Here is a 15,965-nt window from a genome sequence, read left to right on the forward strand (position 1 = left end):
CCCTAGCAACCATACGGTTAATTGAATAGGAGAGGGGCTGAATAGCGTAATAAAAAGTAGCAATAACAATTAGGGATGCACCAAATCCACTATTTTGGATTCCGCAGAACCCCCGAATCTTTTGTGAAAGATTTGACCGAATACCGAATCCTAATTTGCATATGCAAATTAGGGGTGGGAAGGGGAAAACATTTTTTACTTCCTCGTTTTGTGACAAAAAGTCACGATTTCCCTCAACAACCCCAATTTGCATGTGCAAATTATGATTCAGATTCGGTTCGGCTGGGAAGAAGGATTCGGCTGAATCCGAAAGCTGCTGAAAAAGTCCGAATCCTGGATTCGGTGCATCCCTAATAACAATAAATGTGTAGTCTTACAGAGTATTTGTTTTTAAATGGGGTCAGTGACCCCCCATTTGAAAGCTGGCAAAAGTCAGACGAAAAATAATTCAATAAAAAATAAAAAGACCTACTGAAAAGTTGCTTAGAATTAGCAATTCTATAACATATTAAAAGTTACATAAACTATGAACCACCCCTTTAAAGTAAAAATACACAAAATCCAAGAAAACAACAGCGAATACACAAAATAATATAAATACCATGTAAAACTGTAGGCGGTAATGCTTCTTCACCAGGCTTAAAACAAACATGCAGAAACCTGCAAAAACAGGAGTACCATTACAAAACAGTACATATATAAAGTGTTAGAACAGCAGTTATAATGCTCGGAGCTGTACAGGTGCTCTATCCAGTTTCTTGCCAGGAAACAAACCCCATGCTGCCTCTATGAGCTTTCCAAAGTAGTTCCATAATTACAGGTATGGGACCTGTTATCCAGAATGCTCTGAATCTGGGGTTTTCCAGACTTTTTACTTTCCGTAATTTGGATCTTCATCCCTTAAGTCTACATGAAAATCATGTAAACATTAAATAAACCCAATAGGCTGGTTTTGCTTCCAACAAGGATTCATTAAATCTTAGTTGGGATTAAGTACAAGATACTGTTTTATTATTACAGAGAATTTTTTTTAAAAACATTTGGATAAGATGGAGTCTATGGGAGACAGCCTTTCTGTAATTTGGAGCTTTCTGGATAATGGATTTCCAAATAAGAAATCCTATACCTGTACCAGCAAACAAAGAACATACAGAGGGGACTGGAATGTTCCAGTAATTTTTGCTTCATCCTGTTTCAGATGCCATTTCTATTTTCTTTTACACAAAATCCTAGCCATCTACAGACACCTACAACCAGGAGCTACTCCTGCAATTTGTTTTAATGTTGGCAAAGTCCTAGAAGCTTCCTCCTGTGCTTCTTAAACCAAATCTGAAGAATAAGTAGGTGGGTCTGCATGCGTGGACAGGATGGGTCTCGTAAGGTGCTGGGTGAGGACCACAGTTGGGGGGTCACACACCTTTTTTTATTACATCTTTAATGGTTAGGGCCTGCTAAATAAAGGCAAACATTGGATGCTGTCACATGGACTTGTGGCAAAGCAAGATGTTTATTGGAGAGGTGGCATTAAGCTGTAGCTGTCAAATTACTGAACTACACTTCCCAACAATACTCTGCGACAACTGCTGTCTGATATTTCTTGTTCTAGATCGACGAGTATTGATTTAGTTAGAGGAATGTTAAATTAAAACTTGTAGTTTATACAGTATGATGTATCCTATACTGTATTTTACTTCTCTCTCCTGTACGTTATAAAGCAATTATTGTCACCCTGCAGTACATGATCTTTAGCTTCATGTCATGATCTTTAAAGGCATCCTGTCATCAGAAAACATGTTTTTTTGCAAACGCCTTCCCCCCCTCCATTTATAGACCCGCTCTGACCTGCCTGCCGATGACTTCACAAAAGGGGTGGGACAGGCGTGTGTCTATAAAACAGAAAGTCGGAAGCCAGCAGTCTAAAGTCCGCGACCTGAAAGTGGAGCAGCGTAGTTGGCCCTAACCCTCCCAAACCACTACTGTGCAGCCCTAAAGGGATACTGTCATGGGAAAAAAACATTTTTTTCAAAATGAATCAGTTAATAGTGCTGCTCCAGCAGAATTCTGCACTGGAATCCATTTCTCAAAAGAGCAAACAAGATTTTTTTATATTCAATTTTGAAATCTGACATGGGGCTAGACATATTGTCAATTTTTCCAGCTGCCCCTGGTCATGTGACTTGTGCCTGCACTTTAGGAGAGAAATGCTTTCTGGCAGGCTGCTGTTTTTCCTTCTCAATGTAACTGAATGTGTCTCAGTGGGACATGGGTTTTTACTATTGAGTGTTGTTCTTAGATCTACCAGGCAACTGTTATCTTGTGTTAGGGAGCTGCAATCTGGTTACCTTCCCATTGTTCTTTTGTTTGGCTGCTGGGGGGGAAAAGGGAGGGTGTGATATCACTCCAACTTGCAGTACAGCAGTAAAGAGTGATTGAAGTTTATCAGAGCACAAGTCACATGACTTGGCGCAGCTGGGAAATTGACAAAATGTCTAGCCCCATGGCAGATTTCAAAATTGAATATAAAAAAATCTTGTTTGCTCTTTTGAGAAATGGATTCCAGTGCAGAATTCTGCTGGAGCAGCACTATTAACTGATTCATTTTGAAAAAAATGTTTTTTTCCCATGACAGTATCCCTTTAGGGCTGCACAGTAGTGGTTTGGGAGGGTTAGGGCCAACTACGCTGCTCCACTTTCAGGTCGCGGACTTTAGACTGCTGGCTTCCGACTTTCTGTTTTATAGACACACGCCTGTCCCACCCCTTTTGTGAAGTCATCGGCAGGCAGGTCAGAGCGGGTCTATAAATGGAGGGGGGGAAGGCGTTTGCAGGTTGTGGTTTTCTAGACCCGCATATCACTACTGCGCAGGTTATGCCAGGCAGGGGGTTATTATTTAACATAGGCTGGAGTACAAATATAAGCAGTACTCGGGCTATTAAAAGATAATGCCACCACCAGCTGTGTGATTGCCAAAACTCTCCACCCTCAGGTAAGTCTACCTGGTTTGAATGCCTCGAGAGGGTAAGTACTGCCTATCAGTTATACAAATGTGTCACTATCAAAACGAATTTCCTTTTTATACACTGAAAGATGTACTTCTGCAATCTGAGCAAACAAGCAACATTGCACAAAAGTAATAGTTGCAAAACAAGAGTTCAGAATTATAACTGAATTATAATTGAAAGGAGTCTTTTGCTCACTGAGCAGGACCTAGCGGGGTCAGATAGTTTGGGGGGAACAGAACAGCAGCAGGATGTTGAGGCAGCTAGCTGGGTGACAGTTAGAAAATCTAAGGCGGGCAAAAGGAAAATGGAGGCTGATCCGGAGATTATACATCGCAACAAATTTGCCAGATTGTGTGAAGATGATGGGAGTATGAACTCTGGATTGGCAATTCTAGATGGGGCTGATCTCTCTAACAGCCGGGAGACCAGTTTCTCTAGTAGTGGTGGGGGGGAGAGTAGAGTCAGGCCTAAGCAGATTGTGGTTGTAGGGGACTCAATTATTAGGAAAGTGGATAGGGTAATTTGTCGTCCGGATCGCTACAACCGAACTTTTTGCTGTCTACCTGGTGCCAGGGTTCGGCATGTGGTTGATCGGATAGACAAATTATTGGGTGGGGCTGGGCACGACCCAGCTGTCTTAGTGCATATCGGTACTAATGACAAAATAAATGGTAGATGGAAGACCTTAAAGAATGATTTCAGGGATCTAGGCTCTAAGATCAAGGAAAGGTCTTCCAATGTAATCTTTTCTGAAATTTTGCCTGTGCCACGTGCAAGTTTAGGAAAACAGCGGGAGTTTAGGGAGCTTAATGCGTGGCTCAAGTCTTGGTGCAGGAAGGAAGGGTTTGGGTTCCTAGAGCACTGGGCTGACTTCGTTGGGGTACAACCTATACAGCCGTGACGGTTTGCACCTCAATGGAAGGGGGTCCGCGGTGCTAGGGGAAAGAATGGCTAAGAGGTTGGAGGAGTGTTTAAACTAGGCAAGGGGGGGGGGTGGGTGAGATAAAGGATTATGGGGAAGCTAGTGTAGACGGGGCAGTGGGGTAGTAAGGGTCATGGGGGAGGAGTGAGGGGGGCATACAGTTTACCAGCTAAGGAGGTCCCTCTGTTACAAGGAAAACAGAATAATACTAACTTAACGTATAATTCTTCACTAAGTAATGCACATTTCAAAGTAAAAGTAGTAACCTCCGCTGTATGCTGGCAAATGCACGGAGTTTGTCAGGTAAAATGGGAGACCTAGAATTAATTGCATGCTCTAAAAATTATGATATAATTGGTATCACTGAGACCTGGTGGGATGAAACATGTGACTGGATTGTGAATTTAAATGGTTACACCCTTTTTAGGAGGGACCGAGGGATTAAAAAGGGTGGAGGAGTGGGTTTGTATGTAAAGCCTGAATTAAAGCCATGCGCTAAAGAAATAAAAATAGCTGGCACTGGTGAGGGTGTAGAATCACTCTGGGTAGAGATTTCGACTGGACAAAAGGTATCAAAAAGAATTATCATTGGTGTATGCTATAAACCACCTCGTATAAGTGTCGAGTATGAAGCCCAGCTACTCTTGCAGATACAAGCGGCTTCACAGCTGGGTCAAGTTGTTGCTATGGGTGACTTCAATTATCCAGACACTGACTGGGGTAATGGGGTTGCTAAGACAGAAAAAGCTAATGGGTTTGTAAATATGCTGAATGACAACTTTTTATTCCAGCTCGTTCAAGAACCTACTAGGAATAACTCTCTTTTGGACCTTGTAATAACTAACAATACTGAACTCATCTCTAACATTTGTGTGGGTGAGCATTTAGGGAATAGTGATCATAACATAATAATACTGGACTTCATAGCAAATCATAATACTATGAGTTTGTGCCAGCATGGTTTTATGCGTAATAGATCTTGCCAGACTAACTTAATTTCTTTTTACGAGAATGTAAGTAGAGACCTCGATTCTGGGATGGCAGTGGATGTGATTTACTTAGACTTTGCTAAAGCATTTGATACAGTGCCACACAAAAGGTTACTGGTTAAATTAAGGAATGTTGGCCTGGAACATAGTATTTGTACCTGGATAGAGAACTGGCTAAAAGATAGACTACAAAGAGTGGTGGTAAATGGAACATTTTCTAATTGGACCAGTGTTGTTAGTGGAGTACCGCAGGGCTCTGTACTAGGTCCCTTGCTTTTCAACTTGTTTATTAATGACCTGGAGGTGGGCATTGAAAGTACTGTTTCTATTTTTGCAGATGATACTAAATTGTGCAGAACTATAGGTTCCATGCAGGATGCTGCCACTTTGCAAAGTGATCTGTCTAAACTGGAAAACTGGGCAGCAAACTGGAAAATGAGGTTCAACGTTGATAAATGCAAGGTTATGCACTTTGGCAAAAATAATATAAATGCAAGTTATACACTAAATGGCAATGTGTTGGGAGTTTCCTTAAATGAAAAGGATCTAGGGGTCTTTGTAGATAACACGTTGTCTAATTCTGGGCAGTGTCATTCTGTGACTACTAAAGCAAATAAAGTTCTGTCTTGCATAAAAAAGGGCATTAACTCAAGGGATAAAAAAATTATTATGCCTCTTTATAGGTCCCTGGTAAGGCCTCATCTGGAGTATGCAGTTCAGTTTTGGACTCCAGTCCTTAAGAGGGATATAAATGAGCTGGAGAGAGTGCAGAGACGTGAAACTAAATTGGTTAGAGGGACGGAAGACTTAAATTATGAGGGTAGACTGTCAAGGTTGGGGTTGTTTTCTCTGGAAAAAAGGTGCTTGCGAGGGGACATGATTACACTTTACAAGTACATTAGAGGACATTATAGACAAATGGCAGGGGACCTTTTTACCCATAAAGTGGATCACCGTACCAGAGGCCTCCCCTTTAGACTAGATGAAAAGAACTTTCATTTGAAGCAACGTAGAGGGTTCTTCACAGTCAGGACAGTGAGGTTGTGGAATGCACTGCCGGGTGATGTTGTGATGGCTGATTCAGTTAATGCCTTTAAGAATGGCTTGGATGATTTTTTGGACAGACATAATATCAAAGGCTATTGTGATACTAAACTCTATAGTTAGTATAGGTATGGGTATATAGAATTTTAATTAAAAGTAGGGAGGGGTGTGTGTATGGATGCTGGGTTTTCATTTGGAGGGGTTGAACTTGATGGACTTTGTCTTTTTTCAACCCAATTTAACTATGTAACTAGCATACAGTTTAATAACGAATTATTTACCCATTAAAGGCAAACTCTATCCAAAAAATTATTTTAAAAAAACACATTTTGCATTTTGAAAGAAAATAGAATTCCAGGCACTTTTCCTATATACAATGAAAAAATGTTATTTTAAAAGTTTATCCATTTTTTAGTTCTCTGATTCAAACAATGCAGCAGAAGTCAGTTCTCTTCCAGGTTGGTTAGGATTAGGGTCAGCTGACTGCTGCTACATTGCTTCAGAGTCAGAGAATATTTATATACAGCCAGAGGGATGATGCTTTCAGTTGCAATTACATATACAATTATCTTATGTGAAAGTATATTGGAAAGTTGCTTGAATGTATATTGGAACGTTTCATAAAATTACATTCTCTTTCAGCAGTTTTTGGGTGGAGGCAATATCATATAAAAACCAATGACAATAGGAGAAAGCTATGAATGCAGTACAGATTAGCAAAATATAATCACTAGGGATTTGTAAATGAGGGAAGAGCACAAGGGACTCAGATAGAACATCTTATTACCTGTCAGATATAGGGCAAAAGAGATAAAACGATGATATTTGCTGAGAATTCTTAGAGGTTCCTCTCTCTGGACCAGTGTAAAAAAATAATCTGTTACAGTTTCTCCATAAAAGAAATAATTGACACACAGCAGAAAATACCTAAGGAGAAAAAAAATTGCATTTGCACCAGCTTGAAAAAGCACAATAAACCATAGAATGCATCCTCCTGCACAGAGGCAGAATCTAAGCTTCCTAATTAACACTGGATGAGTGTGCTGCAGTCAGACCAATCATGTTGCAGAATATTCACCTGCCACAAATCCAACAACTGGATCACTTGGTAGGACAGCAGCTGCCTTGGGCACAGTTGTCGTTACCCAGTGATCTGATACACTTATTGAATTGTTGAATTTTGCAACAGGGGGTACTTTATTATAATACACATCATTAAGCTGCGATTATAACCGATGACATGACTAAGCATCGTTTATAAGGATACAATTTACAGGATATTCATGTCTCTTGTGTATTTTATATATATATATATATATATATATATATATATATAACCCCTGTTTTGGGTACATATGCAATAGCATTTATTATACTTATATATATACTTTAAAGCCTTTAGAGTGCTCCCACAACCCCCCTGTTTTGATATTTTATATATATATATATATATATATATATATATATATATATATATATATATATATATATATAATTTCGGGATTCGGCCAAATCCTTGTGTCTAGCTGAACCAAATTTGCATACGTAAATTAGGGGTCAAATCGCATGTCTTTTCGGCACAAAACATGGAAGTAAAAAAATGTTACCCCTTTTTCTTTCCCTCCCCTAACAAATTAGGATTCAGTTTGGTATTCGGCTGAATCTTTCACAAAGGATTCGGCTGAATCCCAAATAGTGGTTTCCCTGCATCCCTAATAGGAATAAATATCATGACAGAAAAGGGAACATAACCGTTGCATATTTCTAAAAAAGTATGTGGGAAATGTGTTCTAGAGCATATAAAATTAAATTTAACATTGATACCTAACCCGTTACCTACCAGCTGAGAGTGCGAAACCAGGGCAACTCATAGGAATGGTAGACATTGTAACCGATTGTGATGATCTCCTGGAAACATTTTATCTGCACACACATCACCTGCAGAAATGATAAGGGAAACCCTGTTTAGGGGACCTTTCAATTCATTCCCAAATGCCACAGAATATTATTCAGTAAAACCCTTTACCCCATGCACTCGCTGTATTCAGACTTACAATCATCATGAGCACTATAGGTCCCAAGTAGATGATGATAAAGAAAAAGCTAATCATAGCCAATGTGAGGATGCCTCTTACCCACCAGTTCTTCCACCTGAGGAGAGAGGAGAAATCATGGACAAAAGAAAACAAAATTGTGTCACTTTGTGTAAATAAAATGTATTCTTATTAAATGTATGTCTAACTACAGAGTATAGAGCATTGACTCTCAACCTATGGTTTGTAACATCAACTTGGGTCCCCATGCTGCTACGGGGTGGGAGAGTGGGTGCCTCATCCTCTTTAATAGCGTTAAATTATCTTCTTAAATAGACCATTTTTTTTACCCATTATGAAATAATTTTGCACAGAATCTCAGCATATTAGTTATTGCTCGCGAAGACTGAGCTACAACTTGCTTGCTTTTAACAAGTGGGAAAGTTGTGCACAAGCTGCATTTTTTCCAGTGTCAATGTTGGGATGAACTGTGTCATTTGTGGCACAGCAAAGAGAAAGAATAAAATTCTGTATATGCAGATTCCCCCAGGAGCCCCGACTTGGATGAATTCTGTTCTCAAGCTAGCCTAGGCCACGGTTATAGGTTCCCTCGTAGCATTAGCCTGACCATTCCTTCATGTGAACTGTGGTGGATTCTTTTTATAAATCAGTAAAAATAGCTCAGGGCAACAAGCAGGTATGGTCAAAATGGACCCCACTGTGGGGAAACAAACACCTACCAAACTTCCACTCTATAACGGACATAGCCTCATGGGCAAATGTAGGAATTAAAATCTTGTCAGACATCACTGTCGAAGGGAAATGCAAACAGTTCCAGGTCCTTAGGAATGATTACCCAATTTTGCCCAGAATGCACTTTTCATACTTACAGAGGCGACATGCCTTCAGATCACTATTTCCCTCAAGGCCCCTTCCAATAACAAAAACTAGTTTAGAGAAATATCTAAGGAAGCAAGACCTACAAGAAGTGCTGACCTATATGTATGTCATATTGATGTGGGCTAATCCCTTTACACTTAACAAAGTCAAGCAAAAGTGGACTGAAAATGTCCCAGAACTGGATGAGGAAATGTGGGAAGAGGTTCTGGACTTGGTCCCCCGGCTCACAATATCTGCTAAAGACAGATCCATTCAAATTAAATTCCTCCATAGAGTGTACCTTACTCCACATAAGATAGTTACAATCTACCAGGGAGCATCAGATGTATGACCTAAATGTTTAAATGATGTAGGTACTTATTATCATATATTCTGGGAATTCCCCCCGGATACAGAGCTTTTAGAGGGAAGTGTTGGCATATATAGAATGCACATTAGATTTACCCAATATCCTGTGGATAATCTGGGGATTGTGGGAACACTACCCACGCGCAACTACGCAAAACTGAATCACAAAAGGGATATTATTACAATGGAAGTCAGTATCACCCCCCTCACTGAGGTTCTGGAAAAAAATTAGTCAATGCCTTAGCTAAACAAAAACTGGTATATTTAGCTTGAGGAAGCCCTGATAAATTTGAACGAATCTTAGGCCCATGGTTGGAATGTCAAACCCCAAGGTGTGCACAGATACCTCACCTACCTAATGCCCCCCTGAAACCTAAACGGACCAATTGGGCTCACTCTTCTTATTCTCTTCTCTCTTCATTCTTCTTCCTCTGTTCACTATTATGTATGAGTTTAATGGAAACTGTTAAAAAACATCCCCAAAATAGGGGTGCGCTGGGTTGTCTCACAAATAAGTCTGTGTGTCAATCAACCGTTCGTGAAACCCACTTGTGCAGAGTTTGCAGTATTAATAGCCGCACATGATTCGAGCACATCACACATCCATAACAGCACAAAGGAACTATTTTGAGCTCTTTAAAACCAGAAAAAAATCTAAGACCAATAGAAGGCATGGATGGAACAGACTTTGCTTGTTTGTGCTTAAGGAATAGCAGGGAGGGAATGCAGGAGTCCCACCAATTAGAAACACATATATCCTTGTCTAATGCATGAGCCTAGTCACACACATCTGTCATTCACTCCTATACCTGCTCTGCATCAGTACCGGTTCTACAGGTCTTGGATATGTGATAACAGCCCAAAGTCAGTCAACAGTAAGGCCCTGCCCCCACCTGCAACTGATGCTAGGGGATTAAAGCAGATATATATATATATATATATTTCATACGGAACTGAAGAAAAGCAGGATGCTGGCTCAAATGTATACAATAGCAGATTTGTGCAGCTGTAAAATTCCAGGAGTCTGTGTAACCCCTAAAGTAAAGGGGAAATTTGTGGAAAATCGGAATAAACAGTTTCAAGGCAGTAACTTCAAAATGCAAGTTTTCATTTATTTTAGCAGTGTAAAACACTACAGGCCCATTTACTTAGCTCGAGTGAAGGAATAGAGGGGAAAAAAAAACTTAGAATTTCAAATGTTTTTTTTGGCTACTTCGACCATCGAATGGGCTACTTCGACCTTCGACTACGACTTTGAATCGAACTAAAAATTGTTCGACTATTCGATAGTCGAAGTACTGTCTCTTTAAAAAAAAACTTCGACCCCCTAGTTCGGCAGATAAAACCTACCGAAGTCAATGTTAGCCTATGGGGAAGGTCCCCATAGGCTTTCTAAGCTTTTTTAGGTCGAAGAAAAAATAGTTCGATCGATGGATTAAAATCCTTCGAAGTCGAAGGATTTCCATTCGGAAGTCGAATATCGAGGGTTAATTAACCCTCGATATTCAACCATAAGTAAATTTGCCCCTACATGTTTCGGATTAAGCCCTTTTTCAAGTGAAAAAAATGTTAGATTTTAGAATCTGAAAATCATCGACCTGTCGTGAAAATCGGATGAAAAATCTGAAAAAAACGAGAAAATCTGTTAAATGTAATAATAAATAAGCGTAAAAAACCCGAGTGAGTTTGATCGGAGTTTGTAGCAGAAAATACTGAGATAGATTTGGACTTTGATAAATAACCCCCGTAGTGTTTTACACTGCTAAAATAAATGAAAACTTGCAGTTTGAAATGACTGCCTTGAAGCTGTTTATTCCGTTTTTCTACAAATATCCTTCAAACGGAACTGCCTTTAGCCGTGACCAGTCAAATGCTTTTCAATTTTTCAACACCTGCATCAGACAAGGCCGAAACTGCAAAGGTAAAAACAACATTCACAGAAGCAAAGGAAATCCCTGCAATAGGAAGAGTCTTGTGAAATCATTTCTTATTAAACTAGTTACACATATATACAGGTATAGGGTCCGTTATTCGGAAACCTGCTATTCAAAAGGATAATAATTACGGAAAGACCGCCTCCCATAGACTCCATTTTATCCAAATTTTTAAAGAGGATTTCCTTTTTCTCTGTAATAATAAAACAGTACCTTGTACTTGATCCCAACTAAGATAGAATTAATCCTTATTGGAGGCAAAACCAGCCTATTGGGTTTATTTAATGTTATATGATTTTCTAGTAGAATTAAGGTACAAAGATTTAAATTACAGAAAGATCCGTTATGCGGAAAACCCCAGGTCCCAAGCATTCTGGATAACAGGCCCCATAACTGTACAGGGATAATAACAATAGTAATAGAGACAAAGGGCAGTTAACACAGAACATAAAAGAATTGATTTGGTTAAAAGACCCCGGGATTCATTTACTAACATATGAGCTAAATTGCACCAGTTCAGTTACCCACAGCAATCAGTTGGGTCTTTTTTGCGTGGTTAATGGTGTTTTTTCCCCCTTTAGTTAACTTTTAGTATGATATCAAGAGTGATATTCTGAGGCAATTTGGAATTGGTTTTCATTTTTTATTATTTGGGGTTAAAAATTTATGTAATGCTTTTTATTCAGCATCTCTCCAGTTTTTCATTTCAGCAATCTGGTTGCTAGGATCCAAATTACCCTAGTAACCATGCTAGTTGAAAAGAAGAGTGGAATATGAATAGAAGAGGGCCTGAATAGAAAGATGTGTAAGTAGCAACAGTTATAATTTTGTGGCTTTACAGAGAATTTTTTTTAGATGGGGGTCAGTGACCCCCAAGCAGGAAAGAGTCAGAAGAAGAAGGCAAATAATTAAAAAACGATATATAAAAAAAAATTAAGGTAAATTGAAAAGTTGCTTAGAATTAGCCATTCTATACCAAACTAAAAGTTAACCAACTTTATGGTAGGTGTTAGGTATAGAGTACGGTAGGTGTTCGGTATAGAGCCACCTTGCACTGAATTGTAGCCTTACAGAGCATTTGTTTTTAGATGGGGTCAGTGACTCCCATTTGAAAGCTGGAAAGAGTCAGAAGAAGAAGACAAATAATTTAAAAAAAAAAACTCTAAAAAATAAATAATGAAGACCAATTGAAAAAGTTGCTGAGAATTGGCCATTCTATAACATACTAAAAGTTAATGTGAGAGTGAACCACCCCTTTAAAGAAAAAACAGACTTCAGACACTGCTAAAGTGGAACAAAGAACACTTGTCAGTACCTCTGTAAGTGGCCTGAATGTAAAGGAGAGTGACGACTGGACATTCACTCTGACACACTGCCATGTTAAAAGAAACCAGTGGGAACAGCCAAGAAAAATTGACAATGAAAATCTGTGCAAGTTGGTGACCAATGAAATGTCCCAGCTGACAGTCGGTTGGCACTGGGCAGAGGCCAAAGCACTGAAGACTGGTTGAGAAAGCGGAGGTGAAAATGGAGGGTATGAAGGAAATTCTGTCCTCCGTGAAAATATATAACCAGAATTTCTATAGTTCCATACCTGCAGCACTTCTTAGAGAATGCTTTCATAAAGTAGTTAGGTTAAGATCATATGTATTTATGTGCTGTTAACCTGTGATGTGCCATTCACAGGGATGGCACACATCTGAATGAAGTGGCAACACTTTGGGGCACATTTACTTAGCTCGAGTGAAGGAATAGAATAAAAAAAAACTTCGAATTTCAAATGATTTTTTTGGCTACTTCGACCTTCGACTTCAAACTAAAAATCGTTCGACTATTCGATAGTCGAAGTACTGTCTCTTTAAAAAAAACTTCAACCCCCTACTTCACCAAGTAAAACCTAACGAACCTCAATGTTAGCCTATGGGGAAGGTCCCCATAGGCTTTCTAACAAATTTTTGGTCAAGGAAAATCGTTCAATCGATTGATTAAAATCCTTCGATTCGAAGGATTTAATCGTTCGACCGATTTTTCCTTCGATCGAATGAATTGCGGTAAATCCTTCAACTTCGATATTCGAAGTCGAAGGATTTAACTGCGACAGTCGAATATCGAGGGTTAACTAACCCTCGATATTCGACCCTAAGTAAATGTGCCCCTTTATGTGAATTACTGAATATATGATAAAACACTCCTGGATATCACAGACATTTACAAATAAGACAAGTTGACTGGTCATGTAAACAGTAGAGTTATATAGTGAATCAAATACTCCCTCTGGTAAAATATAAGTTTATTATAAGTTACTTCTAATATCCTCATATTTTGCAAAAGGGGGTACTATATTTATCATAATAAACAAGTTTCAGTGAGTCATGTGACAGAAATGACATCACTAAGCTCTGATTATAACTGATGACATCACTAAGCACCATTAATAAGGATATAATTTACAGGATATTCATGGCTGTTGTATATTATAGAGCATAAGTTATACCTAGATGAAAGGTTGGCCAGGGCTCGGTTGAGAACCTCCGGCGTATCATCTGTAGGAGTGCCCTGTTGTGTCCCGCCAGTGTCAGTTTTGCTTTCACTGTCTGATGCCGTCTCTCCATCTGTTTTGACTTCAGATTCAGCCTCTGTCTCGGCCTCCTGGAAATTACCAGGAACATAAGGTAACTGAAATAGATAACAAAAAAAAAAGTAATTAGGTAATGAGGTCATAGATCTAGTTAATATAATACCAGCAAGTTAAAGGGGTGGTTCACCATTGTGTTAACTTTTAGTATGACACAGAGAGTGATATTCTGAGACAATTTCATATAAATGTTTTATCATTTGTGGCTTTTGAGTTATTAAGCTTTTTAATCAGCGGCTCTCCAGTTTGCAATTTCATCAATCCGGTTGCTAGGGTCCAAATTACCCTAGCAACCATGTGCGGATTTGAATAAGAGACTGGAACACAAATAGTGGCCAGAATAGAAAGATGAGTAATAAAAAGTACAATACATTTTTAGCTCTACAGGGCATTTGTTTTTAGATGGGGGTTAGTGACCCCCATTTAAAAGGGAAAAATAGTCAGAAAAAGAAATAATTAAAGAACTATATATATAAAAAAAATAATGAAGACCAATTGAAAGGTTGCTTAAAATTGGCCATTCTGTAACATACTAACATTTAACTTAAAGGTGAAGTACCCCTTTAAGTTAACTTTTTGTATGTTACAGAATGGATAATTCTAAGCAACTTTTCATCTGGTCTATTTTTTCTTGTTTATAGATTTTGAATTATTTGCCTTCTTCTTTTGCCTCTTTCTACCTCTTTCCCCATGATATGGGGGTCACTGCCCCCGGCCGTCAAAAAACTATTGCTGTGCGAGGCTACAATTCTATGGTTATTGTTACTTTTGTTGCTTCCCTTTCTATTCAATGTCTGATTTCATTCGATTTGTCTCTAATTAAATTCAATTCTTGATACCAGAGAGCTGCTGGGATTCCAAACTGGAGAGCTGCTACAAAAAAAAGTTAAGGTATGGGACATGCTATCTTTCCGTAATTTGGATCTTCATACCTGAAGTTTACTAGAAAATCATGTAAAAAATCATGTAAACATTAAATAAACTCAATAGGCTGGTTTTGCTTTCAATAAGGATTAATTATACTGTATCTTAGTTGGGATCAAGTACAAGCTACTGTTTTATTATTACAGAGAAAAAGGAAATTGTTTTTAAAAATTATTTGGATAAAATGATTATCTGGATAAAATGAAGTCTATGGGAGACGGTCTATCCAAAATTAGGAGCTTTAGCAGATAACAGGTTTCCTGATAATGTATCCCATACCTGTAATTCAAAAACCAAAATTATAAAAAAAAAGACCAATAGCAAATTGCCTCAGAATATCACATTCTAGATCATACTAAACGTGAGTTTAAAGGTAAACAGCCCCTTTAACATGAAGCACTTGTTACTTATCCCAATGAAAGCCCAATATTCATATTATGGAAACCATTATATTGCAGCCAAAATAACTCAATATGTGAATGAAGCATCTCTGGCGGGATAATTGTACCGTTGCAGCCTGCAGCTTTACAAGGATCACAGCCCTGTCATTAAGGAACAATACCGTTGGAACAATAATCCGTAAATGCAAGCAAGGCTGCTCCTGAGTGAAAGGCCAGATTTATCTCAAAGACCAATGAATAATACATTAATGGTAAGGATGGAAACTGTGTGCGCCCCACGCTTGCTTTATCCACAGGCATTTCATAATTCTTTATGTGACATTTATAAGACTCTTAATTAGACTCTCCAGGAGGGAATTCCACTTTACTGATATAAAAAAAAGATATAAAAAGTTAAAACATAAAGCAATGGAACCAGAGATCTGCTTGTTAGGTGATCTTGCAAAATAAACAGACCAGCTTAACGGGAAACGATACCCCCAAAATGAATACTTAAAGGGGTTGTTCACCTTTGAGATAACTTTTAGTACGATGTAGAGAGTTATATTCTGAGACAATTTGCAATTTTTAATTATTGAAGATTTTTGAGTTATTTAGCTTTTTATTCAGCAGCTCTTCAATTTGCATATTAAAACAGTCTGGTAACTAGGGTTCATATTACCCTAGCAACCAAGCATTGATTTGAAAAAGAGACTGGAATATGAATAGGAGAGGCCTGAATAGAAAGATGAGTAATAAAAAGAAACAAATAACAATACATTTGAAGCCTTACAGAGCATTTGTTTTTTAGAAGGGACTCAGCAATGCCCATTTGAAAGCTGCAAAGAGTCAGA

The 15,965-nt window shown here is 38.6% G+C and overlaps 1 protein-coding gene across 1 annotated transcript in view; it reads right to left on the reverse strand.

The window, feature by feature from the left end:
- Window positions 1–15,965, reverse strand: part of cds2.L (CDP-diacylglycerol synthase 2 L homeolog) — a 35,254-nt gene that overhangs the window by 7,472 nt on the left and 11,817 nt on the right. The window contains exons 2-6 of the mRNA XM_018253417.2: window positions 13,667–13,848; window positions 8,012–8,108; window positions 7,798–7,895; window positions 6,745–6,884; window positions 602–660 (exon numbers count right to left, since the gene is read on the reverse strand). Coding sequence (XP_018108906.1) covers window positions 602–660; window positions 6,745–6,884; window positions 7,798–7,895; window positions 8,012–8,108; window positions 13,667–13,848 — 576 coding nt within the window. The remainder of the gene's footprint in view (window positions 1–601; window positions 661–6,744; window positions 6,885–7,797; window positions 7,896–8,011; window positions 8,109–13,666; window positions 13,849–15,965) is intronic.

The sequence above is a fragment of the Xenopus laevis genome, chromosome 3L, assembly GCF_017654675.1.
Source record: "Xenopus laevis strain J_2021 chromosome 3L, Xenopus_laevis_v10.1, whole genome shotgun sequence".
Taxonomy (NCBI): Eukaryota; Metazoa; Chordata; class Amphibia; order Anura; family Pipidae; genus Xenopus; species Xenopus laevis.